General features: G+C 39.6%; 2 protein-coding genes across 4 annotated transcripts; one reads left to right on the top strand and one right to left on the bottom strand.

Moving 5' to 3' along the window:
• The first annotated feature begins 96 nt into the window (after nt 1-96).
• On the top strand, nt 97-19,729 carry LOC131303606 (E3 ubiquitin-protein ligase RGLG3). 3 transcript variants are annotated; one of them, XM_058330555.1, is made up of 12 exons: nt 97-245; nt 12,651-12,787; nt 13,874-13,958; nt 14,040-14,180; nt 14,270-14,380; nt 15,550-15,647; nt 15,750-15,826; nt 15,901-16,006; nt 17,423-17,550; nt 17,637-17,763; nt 17,842-17,898; nt 19,451-19,729. In XM_058330555.1, the coding sequence occupies exons 2-12, from the start codon at nt 12,659-12,661 to the stop codon at nt 19,532-19,534; spliced, it is 1,143 nt and encodes a 380-aa protein (XP_058186538.1). In that variant the 5' UTR covers nt 97-245; nt 12,651-12,658; the 3' UTR covers nt 19,535-19,729. The 3 variants fall into 3 exon arrangements, with proteins under 3 accessions (XP_058186538.1, XP_058186537.1, XP_058186540.1); XM_058330554.1 differs by having other exon boundaries at nt 12,519-12,787; XM_058330557.1 differs by having other exon boundaries at nt 110-245; nt 12,627-12,787.
• LOC131303608 (uncharacterized) lies at nt 7,356-10,098 on the bottom strand. Its single transcript, XM_058330558.1, has 2 exons — nt 8,132-10,098; nt 7,356-7,817 (listed from the first exon to the last, which is right to left on the bottom strand). The coding sequence occupies exons 1-2, from the start codon at nt 9,249-9,251 to the stop codon at nt 7,783-7,785; spliced, it is 1,155 nt and encodes a 384-aa protein (XP_058186541.1). The 5' UTR covers nt 9,252-10,098; the 3' UTR covers nt 7,356-7,782.
• Nucleotides 19,730-20,342: the final 613 nt, after the last annotated feature.

The raw sequence follows: 20,342 nt of genomic DNA, 5'->3' as shown, positions 1-20,342 counted from the left end.
TTTTTTACAAAAATAGTATTATTTTTACGTCTTCGTTTTACGGACCGGACAAATATTATGGAAAGGAGGGAATATATATATAATATACTCCAAAAAAGAAACGCCACAGAAGTAAAATTAGAAATCTCCATCCAATAAAGTTAGGCGTCAACCCACTGGCCTGTTGAAGTCAAGACCAGAAAGCTCAACCAACTGTAGAATCGACTTTGGATGATCGAATCTCCGGATCTCTCTATTACCACCTGGTTCTCTCTCTCTCTCTCTCTCTCTCTCTCTCTCTCATACATACATGTATAGATTGGCAGAGTGTTCTAATTACATCGAATTACTGAATTATTTCATTGATCTTGGTTGAGAGTGAGTTGTTTTTAGTGTGGTTTCTCAACTTGTTGAATCTATTGTAATTCTCGCTTACTGCAGTATATATTGCTCTCGATTTCTTCCTTTTAAGCTTTGATTTTTCGGATAAAGAAGAAGTTATTAGGATCGAGTCTATAATAGCTGTCTCTCCGTTAGGTTAATGTACTTAATTATGGGTGGGGTGTCAGCGAATTCTGTATTTTGTTCAACAAAAAAAAAAGAAAACAGATGCATCCTTTTAGTGATATTACTCGATAAAGTATAACGAACCACGGTACGGTACTACATTTTAGTTAATCAGATTTGAAATTTGTTTTCTCACATGTCAGAATGCATGTTGCTAAGTAGAAAGCTTTTCCAATATTTTTGAAGAAGATGAGGCTTCATTCTTCCAAATACATGAAAGCCAGGACATTTTGATTCATGTAAATGACCATATAAGAGAAGTCAATTAGATGAAGTGGATAAAACTGGAATCCTAAAAGATGTCACTTTTCATGACATGGCTCTACCTTCTGGGGTACTTTTCCATTTCAGGCAAACTAAACTCTAGAAATACTGTGCTCGCAACGTCCTGAAAGAGTAGGGTTAAGGTTTCCTGTGTGCTAGCTTAACCCCAACCTGACTTTAAATGGGAGTCTAGTGCATTTGGTGCCCAATTTTGTTTACTTTGTTGGACACTCCATCTAACCAAAGAGGCAAAGAGAGCCATAGGGAAGGACATAGGAAATTAATCAATAATATTTGTCACAATTGCTAATTCGGTATACTTTTAATGAAGTGTACCATGTTCTAGAATGTTTGCTCCAATACATGACAAAAAATCTGTACCTATGGGCAAGCAAAAAAACTAGAGAATTGCCAGAAAAAAATTGAACTTTGCATTCCAAAAGAATTACATGACATGAGATGGCTTACCCATCATTTTAGAAGGATTCCCATTTAGAAAGTAAGGTTCTAACAGAAGGTTTGATGATAATTGTACATGAACTAATAGGAATGAATGTTGAGCATGTTTCTGGACGTTTCATGATAGTCTTGGAGAGTGACCGTCGAAGGATGGAGCATTTTGGTCCATTCAGTGACTCGAGATCTTTAAGACCGGCCCAATGGTTAGGGTTTTTCCTCTTGATTCCAATTGCATGGTAATTCCTCCCGTATTCACTTTCGTGTATAGTGAGTTTTTTAGTTTTGTTCGGGCTCAAAACCCAGAAAGCTCATATGCAGATGTCATTTTCTCGACGGAATCACACTGTGAGCACTAGCAGTTTGGCGCTCTTTTATAGACATGGCCATGTGTCACTATTAATACACTTAGGTGGCATTTTATGGTCTATGTTCATTAAGTTGCATGCTGGCCGAGATTCCGACCAAGTCTCAGTTTCTTACACCTGTAGCTATAATTGGCATTTTTGCCTCCGGGACCTAAAATCGACTCATGCATTGTACATGCATGGCTTAAAACATTAGTTTGGTAATTATCATATGCATTGCTAGTTAGTTTTTAGTAAGATGCCTTAATATGGTATCGTGGTAAGGCCATTCCTTCCCAATTTTAGTAATAACTAATCCACACCTCATGATGACATACCCAACAAAAAGGTTGCACGATGATGAACCAGAAAGGGGTTTTAACAATTGTACCGGAACTAGGATTATGTGGGTTGCCTGAAAATAGGAAACTTGTTGGAGTTCTAGGTGTTGCAAAAAAAAGAGTGGTGTACCGGGAGAAAATCAGTGTAGTGTTGGTAAACGCCCTTAGAGATCAGTTGCACGTGCCCTTCACCGGAACCGTAGCTCTGCAAGAGAAACCACCGTGAGAGTACCTTTGCCTCTAGTCGGCAAAGACCCTTCGATGCCCAAGTCAGTATCTAGTACTGAGCAGAAACCTAGCTAACAATGAATATGTTATGTAGGACGGGATTCAGATAAGGCTGAGAAAAGCATAGGGTGGAGACAACCACTGCAAACTTGTAGATCCTTTACTACAACACTCAAAAGTCTTGAATGCACTGTGCAAATGCATCTTGAATTACAGATTCAGTCTTGATGAAAGAGAAGGTACCTCCGGAATTGGAAATCGAGTGCATAGTGGTCCATGCCAAACCTGAAAGCATGAACCGGGATCCTAATATGGAAATGTCATTTTTTGTGAATTGACAAAGGAAGGAACGGACTGTAATTTGGATTTCACTGGTTTCCATTTGAACCATGGACACAACAAAATATAATTGGATTCTTTTTCCTTTGACCTTCCATTATTTTGATGCCCTTTCTAAACCCTTCGGCAATGTGCAGCCCCCGATTCGTGACTAAAGAGTTAGCAGCTTGCAAAGCTTGGTGTTTTCCAGTGTCAGACCTCCGATGCAGAGGGAAGGGGCGACAGACGGTTGAAGAGAAAGCGATCACAGACAGTCGGTCATATCGAATTCGGGGTGATCCAAACTAGGCAACGGACTCAGCTGGCGAATGGGCCCCAGATTCTGAATCTTGATACCCATGGCCCACTTTAGCAATGTGAGTTTGGTCCCAATTTACTAGATTGGTTTGTCCTCTATCAGATGGAAGATTCAAACTGGGAGTCTGCAAGGGTATTTCATTCCACTTTGCTAAAGGGGGCAGATTTGGTTGCCAAACTTGCCATGTTTCGCGTTTGAAGTGATACAGTGAAAAGTTGAAAGAATGGGAGCATTCTGCAGTGATAATGGCTTGGACATCTCTGTGTTTCATGTTGCCAAACATATTGAGCAGGTATTCTCCAAGCACATAGGAAATGCAGGACCAGCAACTGATTCCTTCACTTCTCCCATAACAGCAAAACATGAAACATTACCTTCAATGCTTTTAATTTGAGCCTCTTCAAGAGCACTGATGTAAGAATGTTGAGGTTCTTTGGACTCATCGATATGAGCCATTTCATTCTTGAAAATCTGGTCATGAAGTTCTACGTTGGAGCAAACTTCGTTTTACTCTTCACAATCATACTATTATCTTAATAGACCACGAATCTTAAAGAGATTTAAGCCGATAACTAAAACTATAAAGTTGTTCCACAATCTAAAAAAGAAGCTCGTTACGCTGGAACTTGGTTAATCTTCCTCTAAAAGGCCTGCCAAATTGTGTAGACATAATGCTACTCTCACTTTGATACCAAATTGATGTAGAACAGAATTGAAAGAGGATTAAGATGATCAAAACACAAAGGAAAGGGGTTGTTTTGGACAACAAATAGTTATCCTTGAAGAATAGACGTAGGCATCACACCTAGAAACCCCAAGGCATTGCTCCTAGGGGCTCTTTAGCATATTGACCAAACTAGCATCACTAAAGCGGGCCATGGGTTTCGTGATTCAGAATCTGGGGCTGAATGACCGACTATCTGTGATCGCTTTCTCTTCAACCGCTTGTCACTTCTTCTCCCTCCGTCATATGTCTGACACTGCAAAACACCAAGCTTTGCAACACATTAACTCTTTAGTTGCGAATGGGGGATGGACATTTCCGAAGGGTTAAGAAAGGGCACCAAAATAATGGAAGATCGTAGGGAAAAGAATCTAGTTATCAATATAAATATGTTGCCTGATGGACAGGACACTTATACTATCCTTGGTTCAAGTGGAAACCATCGAAATCCAAATAGTTCGCTCCTTCCTTTGTCTATTCAAGGAAATGGCATTTCTAGATTTAGGATCCCGGTTCATGCTTCCAGATTTGGCACGGATCACGATGCCTCATTGATGCACTCGATTTCTAAGATTCCCGGAAGTACCCTCTCTTTCATCGAGACTAAATCTGTAATTCAAGATGCATTTGCACAACCCATTGGGGGACTTTTAGTGTTGTGGTAAAGGATCTACAAGTATGCATTGATTGTCTCCACCCTACTCTCTCATTAGCCTTATTTGAATCCCGTCCTACGTCAATTTGGTATCAGAGCTTACGGTTTCTCCACAATACGCCTTGAGCCATCAGATAGAAGTTCCAGATTTTGATGGAAGAAGTAATCGTAGGGTGTTCTCCTATGGAGCACGGGTACCGGAACGCGGTACGCGGTACGGGTACGGGTACAGGAAACGGCAAAACCCCAAAAAAGTAGGGTACGGGTACGGCGGGGGTACGGCATATATATATATATATAGTTTTTCTATTTTTTATTGCATAAAATGAAATATAAACCCATTTTACCAACAAAAAGCAAAATCAGTACAAATATGATATGCATATCTACTGCATATCTGTTCAGTTTTAGGGTAATCATAATAGGGAGAAAACCCATTAGAGTTAATTTCATTCAACGTAAAATATATATATACAAGCTGTATAATAATTGCACTACGGTCCTAGATACTTAAACTAATTACATGATAAGACATATAATTACACTAGATACAAATAGATCCATCATCTAACACTCCCCCTCAAGTTGGTGTGAAGATATCAATCAAGCCCAACTTGAACACAATAGGATGAAAACTCTTGCTACCCAGCCCTTTTGTGAATATATCAGCTAACTGATCTTCAGATCTCACAAACGGCATACATATCAAACCCTCGTTCAATTTTTCCTTGATGAAGTGTCGATCAATCTCTATGTGCTTCGTTCTGTCATGCTGAACGGGATTATGAGCAATGTTAATGACAGCTTTATTGTCGCAGTAAAGTTTCATCGGAACACTATCAGCAAACCCCAAATCAAGTAACAAAGTTTGGAGCCACAAGAGCTCACAAACACCATTAGCCATAGCTCTATATTCAGCTTCTGCGCTAGACCTAGCGACTACCGATTGCTTCTTACTTCGCCAGGTAATCAGATTACCCCCAAGGAAAGTGCAATAGCCAGAAGTAGAGCGCCTATCATCCACAGAACCAGCCCAGTCAGCATCAGTGAATGCCTCCAATCGCAAATGACCATGATTAGAGAACAAAATTTCTTTTCCTGGAGCTGATTTTAGATACCTCAAAATACGATAAACTGCATCTAGATGTGAAGTACGAGGATCATGCATAAACTGACTAACAACACCTACTGCATAAGTAATATCTGGTCGAGTGTGGGCCAAGTATATTAGTCGACCCACAAGTCGCTGATACCTCTCTTTATCAGTACGCTCCCCCACATCTCTACTAAGATGATGATTCGCCTCAATAGGAGAATCTGCAGGTCTAAAGCCCAACATGCCTGTTTCTTCCAAAAAATCAAGTATATACTTGCGTTGGGAAATAAAGATACCTCTATCAGACCTCGCTACTTCCATTCCAAGGAAGTATCTCAATAATCCCAAGTCCTTAATCTCGAACTCTTGAGCTAGACGAGACTTAAGGTTATGAATCTCACTCACATCGTTGCCTGTCATTATTATGTCATCAACATAAACAATAAGGGCAGCAATCTTACCATTACTTCGCCGGATAAACATCGTATGATCTGCATGGCTCTGCTTGTAACCAAAACTCAGCATAGCCTTAGAAAACCTGCCAAACCAGGCTCTAGGTGACTGCTTCAGCCCATAAAGTGCCTTCTTTAATCTACACACCTTTCCTTCACTTGCAAGAGAAGAGAAACCTGGTGGAATATCCATATAAACTTCCTCCTCTAAATCACCATGGAGAAATGCATTTTTCACATCAAACTGTTGAAGAGGCCAATTCAAGTGGGCAGCACACGAGAGAAGAGCTCGCACAGAATTCATCTTCGCTACCGGAGCAAACGTCTCCTCATAGTCAATACCATAAGTTTGAGTAAAACCTCTGGCAACAAGCCTTGCCTTGTATCTCTCAACTGTACCATCAGCCTTTTGCTTAATAGTGAACACCCACTTGCAGCCCACTGGTTTCTTCCTTCCTGGAAGTGACACTAGATCCCAGGTGCCATTCTTTTTCAAAGCCGTCATCTCTTCTACCATAGCTCCTTTCCACTTAGGTATCTTGAATGCATCCTGCCAATTCTGTGGAATAGATATAGAAGAAAGAGAAGAGACAAATGCATGGTACGAAGGAGACAAACAGTCATAAGAAACAAACTGTGAAATAGGATGTTGAGTACAAGATCTAACACCTTTTCGAATAGCAATAGGAAGATTGTCAGGATCCATAGGAGGAGGTTCAATAAGAGAAGAATCATTACCAGAAGAGTCAGCTGAGGAATTTGGAACTGGATTGGGTGATTGTGATTGACAAAGTGGTAACGTACATGAAGACTTTCCATTTTTCCGTCTAGCATACCTCTGTAAGCCAGCTCCCTGCAGTCGTTGTCGTGCAGGTAGTTGTTCCTCAATGTCACCACCAATATCATGTGTTTCCCTTTCAACAAATACTGGTTCCTCTCTAGTGTTTTCCTTCTCCCCTTCACTATGATCATAGAAAAATTTCTCCCCCTCACTATGATTATAAAAGGTAAACATCTCTTCCTCCTGTTGATGCTCCCCCTGAAGAGATGGTTTAGAGGGAGAATAAAAAACCTCTGTTTCCCAAAAGGTAACATCCATAGAGACAAACATCTTCCTTGAATAAGGATCGTAACACTTATAGCCTTTTTGGGTAGGAGAGTACCCAACAAAAATACACTTATGGGCTTTATGTCCTAGCTTGCCCCTAGAAGTTTTTGGGGCATGAACAAAACACACACAACCAAACACCCTAGGTGGAAGAGTCGTAACTCGACAACTGCTTGGCAGGCACTCAATAGGTGTTTTAAAATTAAGGACACTTGATGGCATACGGTTGATAAGATATGTAGCAGTTAAAATAGCTTCTCCCCATAAATATTTGGGAACATTCATAGTGAACAAAAGAGATCGAGCGACCTCAGCAAGATGACGATTTTTACGCTCAGCGACTCCATTTTGTTGTGGAGTGTCAACGCAAGTCGTCTGAAAAATAATACCATTATCATCTAGATATATCCGAAAAATCTTATCAATATACTCGGTCCCGTTATCACTCCGAAGAATTTTAATATGTGTATCAAATTGAGTGCACACCATCTTATGAAAAGATTTGAAGCAGGAAAATACCTCATTTTTTGATTGGAGTAAGTACACCCATGTGGCACGAGAATAACAATCAATAAAAGTAACAAACCATCGATAGCCCTTTAAAGAAGTAACAGGAGAAGGACCCCAAACATCAGAATGGATAACCATAAATGGAGAATCACTTCGTTTATTAATAGGTGCATAAAAAGAGCGTTTATGTTTTCCAAACTCACAGGCTTCACAAAAAAACTGATCCCTAGGACAATGTTTAACTAAAGTAGGAAAAAGTTTCTCTAATATCCCAAAAGAGGGATGACCCAATCTACGGTGCCACCGATGTAACAAAGAAAGAGTGGAACTCATATCTGCCCGTAGAGCTTGTCCACATGATAAAAATGGCTGAGATGGATGAGGTGCATGCTCCATATCATAGATACCACCATGTGCTTTACCACTGCCAATCACCTTCCCCGTTTCCAGTTCCTGAAAGATACAGTGAGTAGGAAAAAATGTCACAGAACAGTTTGCAGAATGGGTAAAACTACTAACTGAAAGAAGGTTAGTGGCAAAGTTTGGAATATGGAGGACTGAAGAGAGAGAGATAGAGGGAGAATAGCGAACGGAACCTTTCCCTGAAATAGCAGAGAACGATCCATCGGCAATTCGAACCTTATCCTTGCCAGAACAAGTGGAATAAGAATCAAAAACAGAGGAACAACCTGTCATATGATCTGAAGCACCAGAATCGGTAATCCAAGGAATACCAGAGGAGGCAGTAAATGCACTAGCTGGAATACCTGAATGAGCAAAATAGGATGCAGTAGGAGCTGCTGTGGAAGTAGGAGCTATAGTAGAAGAAGAATCAGCCTGAGCCATAAGACGCCTGAGAGCTTGCATCTCCCTCTGAGAGAAACCGCCAGCAGAATCAGAAGGTGACTGAACTCCTGTACTGAACCCAGAATCAGACAAGGTAGCAAACTCTGAAACATGTGCCTGAGCCTGAGAACGCCCGGGACCACGACCTCGACCTCCACGTCCACTGCCTCGCCCACGAGAAGGACGACCATGTAACTTCCAACAGAAATCCTTGGTATGTCCAGTGTTGTGGCAATAATCACATTGGAGTGACATACGGTCTATGGTCCCACTGGTAGTACCAGACTGAGACTTTCCACTGCCAGACCCAAACTGTCCCTGCGGAATAGCAACCAATGCAGAACGATCAGAAGTAGGAGCTTGTAACATAGCACCCCTTCTGCTCTCCTCCTGTTGAACAATGGCATAGGCCTCGCCCAAAGATGGAAACGGAACACGACCCAACACCTGCACTCTAATTGGATCATACTCCACATCAAGACCAGCAAGAAAGTCATACACACGCTCTTTCTCTATTCTTTTTAACCAAGCACCAGCATCAACGGAACAGACTGTTTGAAACCCCTGATAATAATCAAATTCTTGCCAGGCCCCACTAAGATCAGCAAAGTAAACAGCAACAGATCGATTGTGTTGATCCATAGTACGAAGTCGCTTTCGCAACTCAAAACACTGAGCATCATTGCCCTGCTGAGAATAAGTCTGTGTGGCAATAGTCCAAATCTGATATGGAGTGTTAAGAAGCAAGAAAGGACTACGAATATCAGCCTTCATAGAATTAAACAACCAAGTCATGGCTAAAGATCGACGAGACTTAAACGTCTTGAGTTCAATATCAGTAGTAGGCTCAGTAACATGGCCTTCAATGAACTCAGACATCCCTTTAGCTTCAATGGCTAATGTAAAAGTACGAGACCAAAGTAAATAATTTGTGCCATCCAGTTTGATGGGACAAATATCTAGTGGAGAGTTATCCAGAGTCCCTACACGACTCAACTCATCCTTGCCACTAGCGGAAGCCTGTTTTTTCTCTTCTGACATCTTGAAAGCAGAACAATAATGCCAAATAAACAATAAACAATGTTCCCAGCAACTTTAGAAATCCAAAAATAATAAATAAAGGTTCCAAAAACCCTAGAACCTCAAAACAAATCAACTGAATACCTTCGGATCTGACTGAAACAGTGTTGAAAAAGAAAAAAAAAAAATTAGATTTGATCGGCGAGAACAGATCTGATCGACGGTGACGGCAAGCCCCGACTGATCGAAGAACTGTTCACAAAGCACTGTTCACGCGATCACTGTTCACGCGACCACTGTTCACGATCACTGTTCACCATAAAGTACTGTTCACGCAGCGACGAGAAGAACGTCGTAGGTCGCCAGGTTCTATCGCTTTGATACCATGTTCAGTTTTAGGGTAATCATAATAGGGAGAAAACCCATTAGAGTTAATTTCATTCAACGTAAAATATATATATACAAGCTGTATAATAATTGCACTACGGTCCTAGATACTTAAACTAATTACATGATAAGACATATAATTACACTAGATACAAATAGATCCATCATCTAACAATATCTATTAGTATTCAGAATTTCGGATACATATATACATATACATTACACATGCATACATTTGTACATATATACAAAGAGAGAGACTATTCCGATCGATAAAAAAAATATACAGAGAGAGACGAAGAGAGAGATGAACAAAGAGAGAGGTGTTTATAAATGACAAATAAATTACACAATAAGCCCACATTTTATAATTATTTACAAAAAAATTCCAGAAATTTTGAAAAAATTTCATTTTGGGCTAAAACGTACCCGTGCCGTACCCTTGCCGTACCCACGCCGTACCAGTACCCGGTACGGGTACGGGTACGAGTACGGCGACATTTTCGAAGTACCCGTGCTTCATAGGTGTTCTCTAACTGGCTTGCATCAATTGAGGATATTTTCGAATACCATGAGATGATGGATGATCGAAGAATAAGTTTCGAGAAGATTAAATTTGTTGGGTTGGCACAGAGGTGGTGGTATGGTCTTCAAGGTCATATTATAAGAATTGAATTCCCACCGATAAACACATGGCAAGGGATGAAAGCTAAGCTCCAAGAGAAGTATATGCCTACCTATTATCATGTTAAGGACTGTCTAGTATAGGTTTGTGAGTAGCGCGTTAACTCCAAACTTGTTCGCAATGTGTTTGAAGAGTGTTTGCAGGGACTTCACGCCATTAACATTGGTAATAGAGTCGTGGAAAGTTCACTCCTAAACATTGCTAGACTTGACACCAGTGGTAAGCCCATTACAAAACTGCCAAAACCAATACAAGCTAGTGACTAGCAAGTCACTCCAAAACCAAAAGGACAAACTCTACAAGGTTGATGTTACAAGAAACTGATTATGTCTTAAATCTACCCAAGGTGGAAGAAAAAGGTTGAAAATGCTCCAATTTATGAAGTAAAAGACTTGCAAGCGGTCGCCAATATTGTTGCTGAAGTGGCTAGAGTTGCAACACAAGAATCTTGTGTTCCTTGTTCTCTTGAGACCAACAAACTAGAGCAACCAGCTGCTGGTTCAGAAAGTAATACACCATTGGAGGGCAACAAATTGCCTCCAAAGCTTTTCGACGTAGAGCCAAATGACATTAGAATGAATGATGGGTAATAATAAAAATTGAGTAGCCTTCAAGCTCTTAATTGTGTGATGCAATCCTTTCTTTGGTGTGATGCTAAAGAGCCCCTAGGTGTGATGCCTTGAGTTTTCTATGTTTGATGCCTACGTCTATTCTTCTCTAACCCTTGCTCTCCTTCGTACAAATTACTATTCACGGATAACTATTAGTTGTCCCAAACAGCTCCTTTCCTTTGTATTTTGATCATCTTCATCCTGTTTCAATTCTGTCCTACATCAGTATGACACTAAGTAACAGCGTATCTCTACTCATGGGTGTTACCTCTTATTTATAGATGTAGGCTTACTTGCTCCCTAAGTCTCTTTCTCTGCCTAGGGTTCCTTTCACGTTATGAAACCTAGCTCATATTGAATTCTCTCCCATTTGGGAACTCAATCTATATCCCTTATTCACGGGATACTTGCCTACCACGTTGGACTCTCCTTCTAGAACATTCCAGAATGCGTCCACCGCCATACCGCTTAAGGCAGCCCTGCTACGGTTTGTACGATGTCACCTTGGTGCTCTGCACCATGGTATAACTGCACCCAGTGTTTAGCAACATCGCCGGACACCTTCTCGTGTTTGATCGGCCCAACCGTGTACCTGCCCATGGTGTTCCTTATCGGCGCACATGTCACGCACGTGCTCGGGGGTAATACCTTCCTGTTCGGCAAGATCCCTCTTCAAGTGGGTTAGCTTGTAGAGAGAAGGGAGTGACCGAGTGGGTTTGTACTCTTTCACTATCAACATAGTGGAATTTATCTATCTTGCCCGTAGACGTGTAGGCACATTTGTGCCGAACTACGTAATGTCTCGCTATCATGAACTGGAAAGTGCCAATTCTCCTTAAACTGTTCTAGCACTGTAGAAACATTTATTTTTGAAACTTAGTACCTTAGTTGTTCCAACACTTGAAAACTCTCTCTCTCTCTCTCTCTCTCTCTCTCTCTCTCTCTCTCTCTCTCTCTCGATCGATCGATCGATAAAATAAGATTCTCTAGGTACGAGTAATTGTTTCAGCATTCTCTGTTCTTCAATTTTGTTCGTTAGTTTTTTTCCAAGAATCAGTACTTAAAACAGTAGCAATGCTAGCTCAATGTGTTTCAAGGTCTTTGGTATTCTTGCGTTATCTTAAGATTCATTGTTCCCATAAATAAAGATCTTTAATTTGGCACAGTAAGGCCTAGAAGAAAAGGTACGACAAGATTTTTTCAATGTTTGCTGCCATCATACTTGTTCAATCATTTTCTCGATGTTGTGGAGTAACATGGCATTTACCATGTGGGGAGATTGAATAACCCAATTGTAGATCTTACCATACCATATCCACATCAACATTTTTAAAATTTATTGTCTCTTTTTGGAGAAGTACACTCCTTTCCTATTTTGGACACCACCATCCTCATTCAGCTTTTATAAACTTTCTTGCTATAACACATTTAGAGGAGTTTGCTGTCTCAGTTTGTATAAAAAATTCCTAGCAGAAACAGATTCCTTGTCTTGTCATTCTTATGAGAACCACAACATCCAATGAAGTAGTTGTTTCTAATTTGATACAACTCTTTCATATAACTCTCTATAATATGAGACCTTGTCTTCTCATACTCGCTATGCAGTACAATTTCATCACAGAAGTGGAAAATAAATCCAGCTAATGGGGAACAGTGAATCTGTGCCGGATGATACTCATGACGAGTCTCCATATCAACCCTCTTCTTATGCAGATACTTGTCACCCTTCATATGCAGGAAGTTCGATGGATCCTAACTATCACAGAAAACGTGAAAGTCACCCCTCTTCAAATGCAAGAAGTTCAGTGGATCCTGACCATCAAGGAAAGCATCAAGTCCCCTTTATAGCTGATAATTACAGCTCCTTGGATGAGGTTTTAGTTATTACAGAACTCTGTATATGTAGGTTATATATTTTTATTTTTGTTAAAGATTTTTTGTTTACAACATCAGTGGAGGAGTCTTTATTTAATATGTTTGTCATGACATTTGATGCCAGAGAGGCTATTCCACCCATTGTCAAACTTAGGAAAGACAATGAGGATATTTTTTCCCAAGTGTTGAGTAATGCTCTTGGGAAATAGAGGATTCACTCGTGTGAGGACAATAGATAAGTTTTCAAATGAATTTAAAGAACATATGTCATCTGCATTGAAGTTAATAGCAAATTCTGAGTTAGTTTGCAGGTCTTTGTTCAGATTTCAGTAGTGTGTATGTGTAGCTGTTCTTGACTCTACCAGGGTCTTTGTTTGTTTTGGTTATCTCTTTAGTTGTTCTGATAGCAAATTAAGTTAAGCTGTAGACAAATGTTCAGTTTTAGACATACACAATCTATGCTTATGTAGTGAATTGGTTACTGATATTTGACTACAATCCTCATCACAACATATGGCAAATGTCACTTGGCTTGATGAACATCCTCTTACTTCTATAATGATTGCCAGCATTCTTGGCTTTTCTTTTTCCGTTCAAGGTGGAAGTTGGTTGCACTTGGAGGCTAGTCGCTATATCAAGCAAGAAGAATGGTGAATGGTTGTGTTGTATAGAAAAACATGGCCTATCGAGAAGCCAAGGAAGACCATATAGCAATGAGAACAAGAAAGTGTCATTAGCATCATAATAAGTTACCTTAATAAATGGTATCAAGTTCTACAAATTGCCATTCTAATCAAATTTTTAAGTATCCAGGTTCCCACCTAGGAAGTCAGACTAGAAGGAGGCCTAGGACGGAGTTTGCTTAGTACTCAAAACCTTCTTTTATTTTATGGCCATGAGAAAAAGAAACTGTCATTAGCATCATAGATTCATAATGAGTTACCTCAATAAATGGTATCAAGTTCTACATATCGCCATTCTAATCAAATTTTGAAGTATCCAGGTTCCATTGATATTTTTTTCTTTCTTATATATTATGCTTCAGGTGGTACCTGTGGTTTACTGAAGTGTACTTGTATTTATAGGTAATCTCTGCACTGAGAGAAGCTGGACTTGAATCATCAAATCTGATACTTGGTATTGACTTCACAAAGAGCAATGAGTGGACAGGTAATTTTATAATTACCTGTGGTGTTTATTTTGTAACTTCTTATCGGTTAGAAAAATCTTTTGACATTTTATTGCTTGTAGGCAAGCAGTCATTTAACAGAAAAAGCCTCCATGCGATCGGTAACATGCCTAACCCCTATGAACAAGCGATCTCTATAATTGGCCGCACATTGTCTCCTTTTGATGAAGATAACTTGATACCTTGTTTTGGATTTGGTGATGGTTAGTCTTTGTTCACAACTATATTACCAGTTTGCTGCCTTCCCCATTGCTGTTCGAATAACTTGGTATTTCTCTTATTTTTGTTGTAGCATCAACACACGATCAGCACGTTTTCAGCTTTTATCAGGATAGATACTGTCATGGATTTGAGGAAGCTCTTGCACGTTATAGACAAATCGTTCCATACCTTAAGTTATCAGGTCTGGAATGTGTCCTCCTTGACCTTGTTTTTTGCAATGTAATTGAAGTAATTTATGGTCAATTAAGTGTGGTGTTTGGAAGATGACATTTTCTTGGTATAAGAAACAAAAAGAGGAATCAACTCAAATGTGAAGATTAAAAACCAAGAGATGCCGAAGCTTTTGTCTAGGTTCTATTAATAAGAATGGAGAGGTCAGAAATGATGTGACCCATACAATCTAAGTAGGTTGGTCAAGTGGAGCGATCGTTCTATCATATTTTGCAATCGCCAAATACCAGCCAAGCTGAATGGGTAGAACACTACTTACAAGGTCAAGGGCTCAGTGATGTTTTATGGGACGAACTTTTTGGAAACTAAGAAACAACACATGAGAAAAATGTGTTGAGCTGAGATAAGCATGCTACTATTGATAAATAGCAAGAACAGGAAGATAGTATTAGTAACGAATGCCTTTATCGAAAACCGATAGCAGTAGCGCAACGGTACATTTAGTAATATGACCATTATTAATGGAAATGTGGGGGGAGGGGAAGACCTAAAGTAGAATGGGATGTTGGAACCAGAAAGAACAAGATGACTATTAAATTCTATTGATCATGTTTCCCTTGACTGAGAAGGCAAAAAAGGATTCTTGCATCCGAACCCAATCGATTGGCTTTGGGACATGATGCTTTCTTATGGTTTGGTAGAAGGAATTACCAGTAACCTCTTAAGATTCATTATGAGGGCTGAAAATAAGATTCCAATACTAAGTGTTACAACATAATGAGGACTCGGCAAGAAACTTTATTTTTTGCCTTGATGCTTTTAAGATTCACCTTAAACCTTAGGCGAAACCATAGTATACCTATTCTAGCCTTGCAATGGTGTGTCTAATGAACAATCAGACTGCTTATCTCCAAAATGATTTTCTTAGAGATTTGATTTGTTAAAAAAATGAAGTAGGCCCTTTAGATTTAGGTATTGGCGTATTGCTAGATGATTGGGCTGTGCCATGACTCTTCAATTTTTATTTTTGGAAAGGGCTTGTCATCTCCTCATTGATACAGATATTTGCAACTCTTATCTTGAGCTTTCAATGAAATATAATTCGGCTAATTTTTTTCCTCAGTAATAAAAACTACGCCTTTGGCTCTGTTTTGTTGTCCTTACGCAAATTTATTGCAGGTCCTACCTCATTTGCACCTGTAATTGATGCTGCAATTGATATTGTGGAGAAAAACAATGGCCAATATCATGTGCTCGTCATCATTGCAGATGGACAGGTTTGTTACGTGCTTTCAAGTGTAAATTGTTTCATTAGTAACAGAATCATGAAACTCATATGCGCTTTTTGATGTGATGGAAATTTTGTGACAAGAAATCAGGTTACAAGTCTTGATACACCACCTGGAAGATTTAGTCCTCAAGAACAAGCCACTGTCAATTCCATAGTTACTGCAAGGTAAAAGAATTAGATTTCATGAGCTTCACTCCCCTTGATGTCTTCAATGTTAATTTGTTGCAGTATCATGACAGTCAATATCCTCTTTCAATCATATTGGTTGGTGTTGGAGACGGACCATGGGATGCTATGAAACAATTTGATGATAACATTCCTCAACGTGCATTTGACAATTTTCAGGTCTGTTATGTCTTTGATGTATAAGTTCTTGTATCTATGTGGTGATCTTTGCCAAACAATTGTGCTAGTTTATATAATGTCATGGTGATGTTCAGAAAAAGTATATCACCACGGTGGGTTCTTAGAGCTTGCAGTGGATGCATTCAGATGATGAAGCACTCTTGCATATGAAACAATGATAGAGCTCAAGTTTTCATGGTCTGGATTGTGATCTTGGTTATGTGTAGGATTACTTTGCCTTTTTCACTTTGAACTTTTTTAATCTGATACGAAATCAGATTAGGTTGATTGGGCTTCTTCTTTGAATATGTGCACGCATCAATTATGGAGATCCTGCTGCTTCTTTGAATTTATTTCATTCTGTGTATGTTGTGTGTTTTGCGTCCAGTGTTATGTGGGTATTATGTACTGTAAATCTCATTTGTACAATGACACCTAATAATAGAGAGAATTCTAATTAAATATGCTCCCCCTCTTAGCCTTCATTGTGTCTCTCTTCTCTCCTGGTTCCTCTTTTCTCTTCCTCACATTGTTAAGTTAACTCGATACCTGAGGTGATGGTGATAATCTATGGGAAGACTCTCCATGCCACCAGGGTTAGTGGGCTCGCAAAGAGGCTATCGATATGCATCATGGTTTCTCGATGGAACTGTAGCCCAAATCTTCAGTACCCCCAGGACGTGACACAAGGCTTTCAGTAGGAAGGTTGTGGTGGTGACTCGTGATTTATTACTCGGATAGGGTGTCAGAGACTTGTAAATAAAATTAAGGTGAGCTCGGATGACTAGTGGTGAACTCTATAAGCCCGGAAAGAAGGAAAATCATTCTCAAGGGGGTGTGACACAACCTGTGGTTGCTTAAAGAATAGGGTTCTGATAAAGTCGTGGTCTTACCGGTCTGTACGGTGCATGTATAGGTCGCATTCGTCCATATCGGGCAATAGGTATTGGCCAACACACGTGTGAAGTTCTATATTGCTGATATTATGAGCGACGGGATTTGTTGCCTCAAAAAGGATTACGGATTGATCATTACAATACATTTTACAAAACAAGTGAATTCTGATCCCCGGTAAAGCTTTAGTACTAAACCAATGTGTCCACTCAGTGTTACGCTGACACGGGTGTGGACTCCATTGTGGGCCCCTATCAACCTTCTGCTTTGTTTACAACTATATATATACCCTCTATTTTCTTAGTGGGGAGCTTCTTACGTTCCTTTTTTTCTCTTTTCTTTTTTGTGTCTTTGTCTATTTAATTCCATGTATTCCATTGTTTTTCCACATTCAATTAAACATTGGTGCAGTGATATTTTGTAAGTAAATGTTCTGTTCCATGCTGAACTTTCTGAACAAACTGGGAAAGGATGACGGCGTATTTTATTTATACTCGGTGTAATTTGTGCCCTCTCCTGCAGTTCGTGAATTTCACAAAAATCATGTCTGAGAATGCTGATGTGTCGAAAAAGGAAGCAGCTTTTGCTCTTGCTGCTCTAATGGAAATTCCACTACAGTACAGAGCTGCCCTAAGCCGGCAGTACTTTGAGTAAGGCTGAAAAAGCTGTACTATTTTTGGTAATATTTAATATTCCAAGAATTTACTGAAATGCTAGCCTTTCATGAACTCTGTAGAAATGTAGGAGCTCGATGGGAAAAGCCTCTTCCTCCTCCGCGTGAAGTTATAGACCACGATAATGCGGTTAAAGCAATTCCACACATGAGCAACTTTGAGTCAGATGATCAAACACCAGTAGAACAGGTAAACTTCATTGTTTTCATTTGGGGAAAATAGGTAGTGCTCATGGTTGTAAAAATTGTGTTGGTTGTGTTTTACTAGGCCTGCCCCATTTGCTTGACAAACTCCAAGGATATGGCTTTTGGATGTGGTCATCTGGTAAGCATTTCCCTCTGAGTTATTTTGTTGGTCTGAACATCAACACTTACAATTACGTTGTAGTGATTTCCGGATCAACTAAGGGGAAGATGGCATGCCCTTGAACTATATAACCACAAAGAAAACACCAATGGCATGCCCTTGAAATCTACCCCCAAAACACTCCACACACATAGCCTCTAGAGACTACAACTAAAAAAGCAAACAGAAAAACAAGCAGCAAACTAGTCTAACCTCAATCAGCTAGCTGAAATGGGAAACATACGAAAATCAACCACCAAAAATCCAATGAGAAATTTCACCAAACCCTACCAAACCTTTATTCTCTTTAATGGCTGCAATCTGCTTCAGCCATACATACAGGCCCTTAGATCAGCACTGATCCTTGCTATGACTCCTTCCACATCCTGTATTTTTGTTGGAAAATTCTCCATTTCTTTTAGAGGCCGATAGAGCAAGTCTGAAAACCAGCTTTATGCAGAGCCTATCCTTTGCCAACCTGGTGGGCATGCCCACACGGTCGCAGCAACTCAGAGTCCATAACACGTCGTACCCTGTCATGACCACATTTCCTTAGAAGCACCTGCCATTATTGTGAGGAGAACTGACAGCCAAAGAACGAGTGATTATGCGTTTCCTCAGCACCATGATAAGGAAACACACAATGTCTGCATTAATACCCCAAGAACCAATCCTAGAAAGTTTCCTATGACAAATCAGCCACATGTTAGTGTTTGGTTGACTCCATCTGGTCAGGAGTTGCTAAGAAGGGACAAAGATTTGATTTTAGGCTAAGGTAGTGTTTGGTTGGCTGGAATGGTTTTGGCAAGTAATGAAATGGTCATTCCTTGACCTCTCAGTGGAATGAGCATTCACCTAAATTGGTTAATGAATGATACGTCTATTTGTGATGTTCATTCCGTCATCCTTTTAATGAACTGAGTGTTTGGAAACAATATTCCAAGGGAATAACCTTTCCATGCCAGCTTCATTCCAATCAACCGTACACTAGCTACCTGTTTCTCCATTGTAGTTCCGGTATTTCAGGGGGTACTCGTTTACACGGGATATCCAGAGAGAGAGAGGGAGGGAGTCCTAATTATGTGACATTATGTACCGCCATTGATCTTCTATGTCCAAGAGAATATCCAATTTCAGTGCACAGAGAGAGAGAGAGAGCTAATTATGTGACATTATGTACCGCCATTGATCTTCTACGTCCAAGATAATATCCAATTTCAGCACAGAAATCAAAATCTGATGTGCGAAAATTGCTTTACTAGAAACAATGTAGCATAACTGTCTGATATAGGATATCTATGCTTATGCTCTTAAAACACCCCTCCTTGTAGACATTCATGGAAAGAGAATACTACAAAAATATCCTTCATTTTTCCTCATTGCGAAGGTTTTGCATTGTGCAACTTTATGTTATTTAATTGGACATTTATTGAGGTATGATCTTATCATTCTTGCTTTTACCATTAGAAATAGTATTTTTGTTGCTATGTGTTCCTATCATTCTTGCTCTTTGAAAATTTTCTCATTTTAGACTTGCAAGGATTGTGGTGTTACCATTTCGCAATGCCCCATGTGCCGGAAGCCCATTACAACTCGTCTTAGACTGTATTCATGATCTATAGATTTATGGTGGGAAACAATGTTGCCCTTGCGTTTATGTACATTGTGTTTAATTTGCTGTTTGTAAGTCATATTTCTTGTTGTAATTCAAGGTTGGCTGTATAGAATCACAATGGAACAAGAATTTGATAGTGCACTTGTTTGGAATTTTTCCAATGCCTTGTTTGAAAGTAATTTGGAGTTATTGCCATGATCTGTTCTTCGTTGAGTTGCTTTTCTATTAAGTAGATCAGAGGACAGATTCTCTCTCTTGGATGCAGGTTCGGCCCTGGACAACAGTGCTACTTGCACATACTTTTGTGCACATATCATGCGCATATATTTTTGTGAGCTCATATCGGGGTCCCACAAAATGATCCGAACTGCTCATCTTTTTTAAAATATTTTTTGGAGGGTTCCTGTAAAAAATCAGCTCCAACGGATATCGGTAAGAGCTTTCTCAGAAATCGTAGAGCAAAACAGAATGATTCGCCCTATAATTTCTGAGAAAGCCCTTACCGATATCCGTTGGAATTGATTTTTTATGGGAACTCTCCAAAAAATATTTTTAAAAAAATGATCGGTTTGGATCATTGTGAGACTCCGATATAGGCCCTACAAAGATAATGTGCATGATTTGTTCACAAAAATCTGTGGGAATCATTACTGGGCCCCAATGGATATACCCGTGGGTTGTGGTACCCATCTTGTTTATGTACTCTGTCCCTTTTTATTAAGAGTCTTATTTCTTAAATTCAATTTTTTATGGAGACATTATTATTATATTCTAAAAGTTACAACTTTTACCTACTAATTTTTCAAAA

This window comes from Rhododendron vialii, chromosome 10a (genome assembly GCF_030253575.1).
Source record: "Rhododendron vialii isolate Sample 1 chromosome 10a, ASM3025357v1".
In the NCBI taxonomy this organism is placed as follows: Eukaryota; Viridiplantae; Streptophyta; class Magnoliopsida; order Ericales; family Ericaceae; genus Rhododendron; species Rhododendron vialii.
Note: the sequence above shows the minus strand (reverse complement) of the source record. Positions and strands in the feature narration are given on the sequence as shown.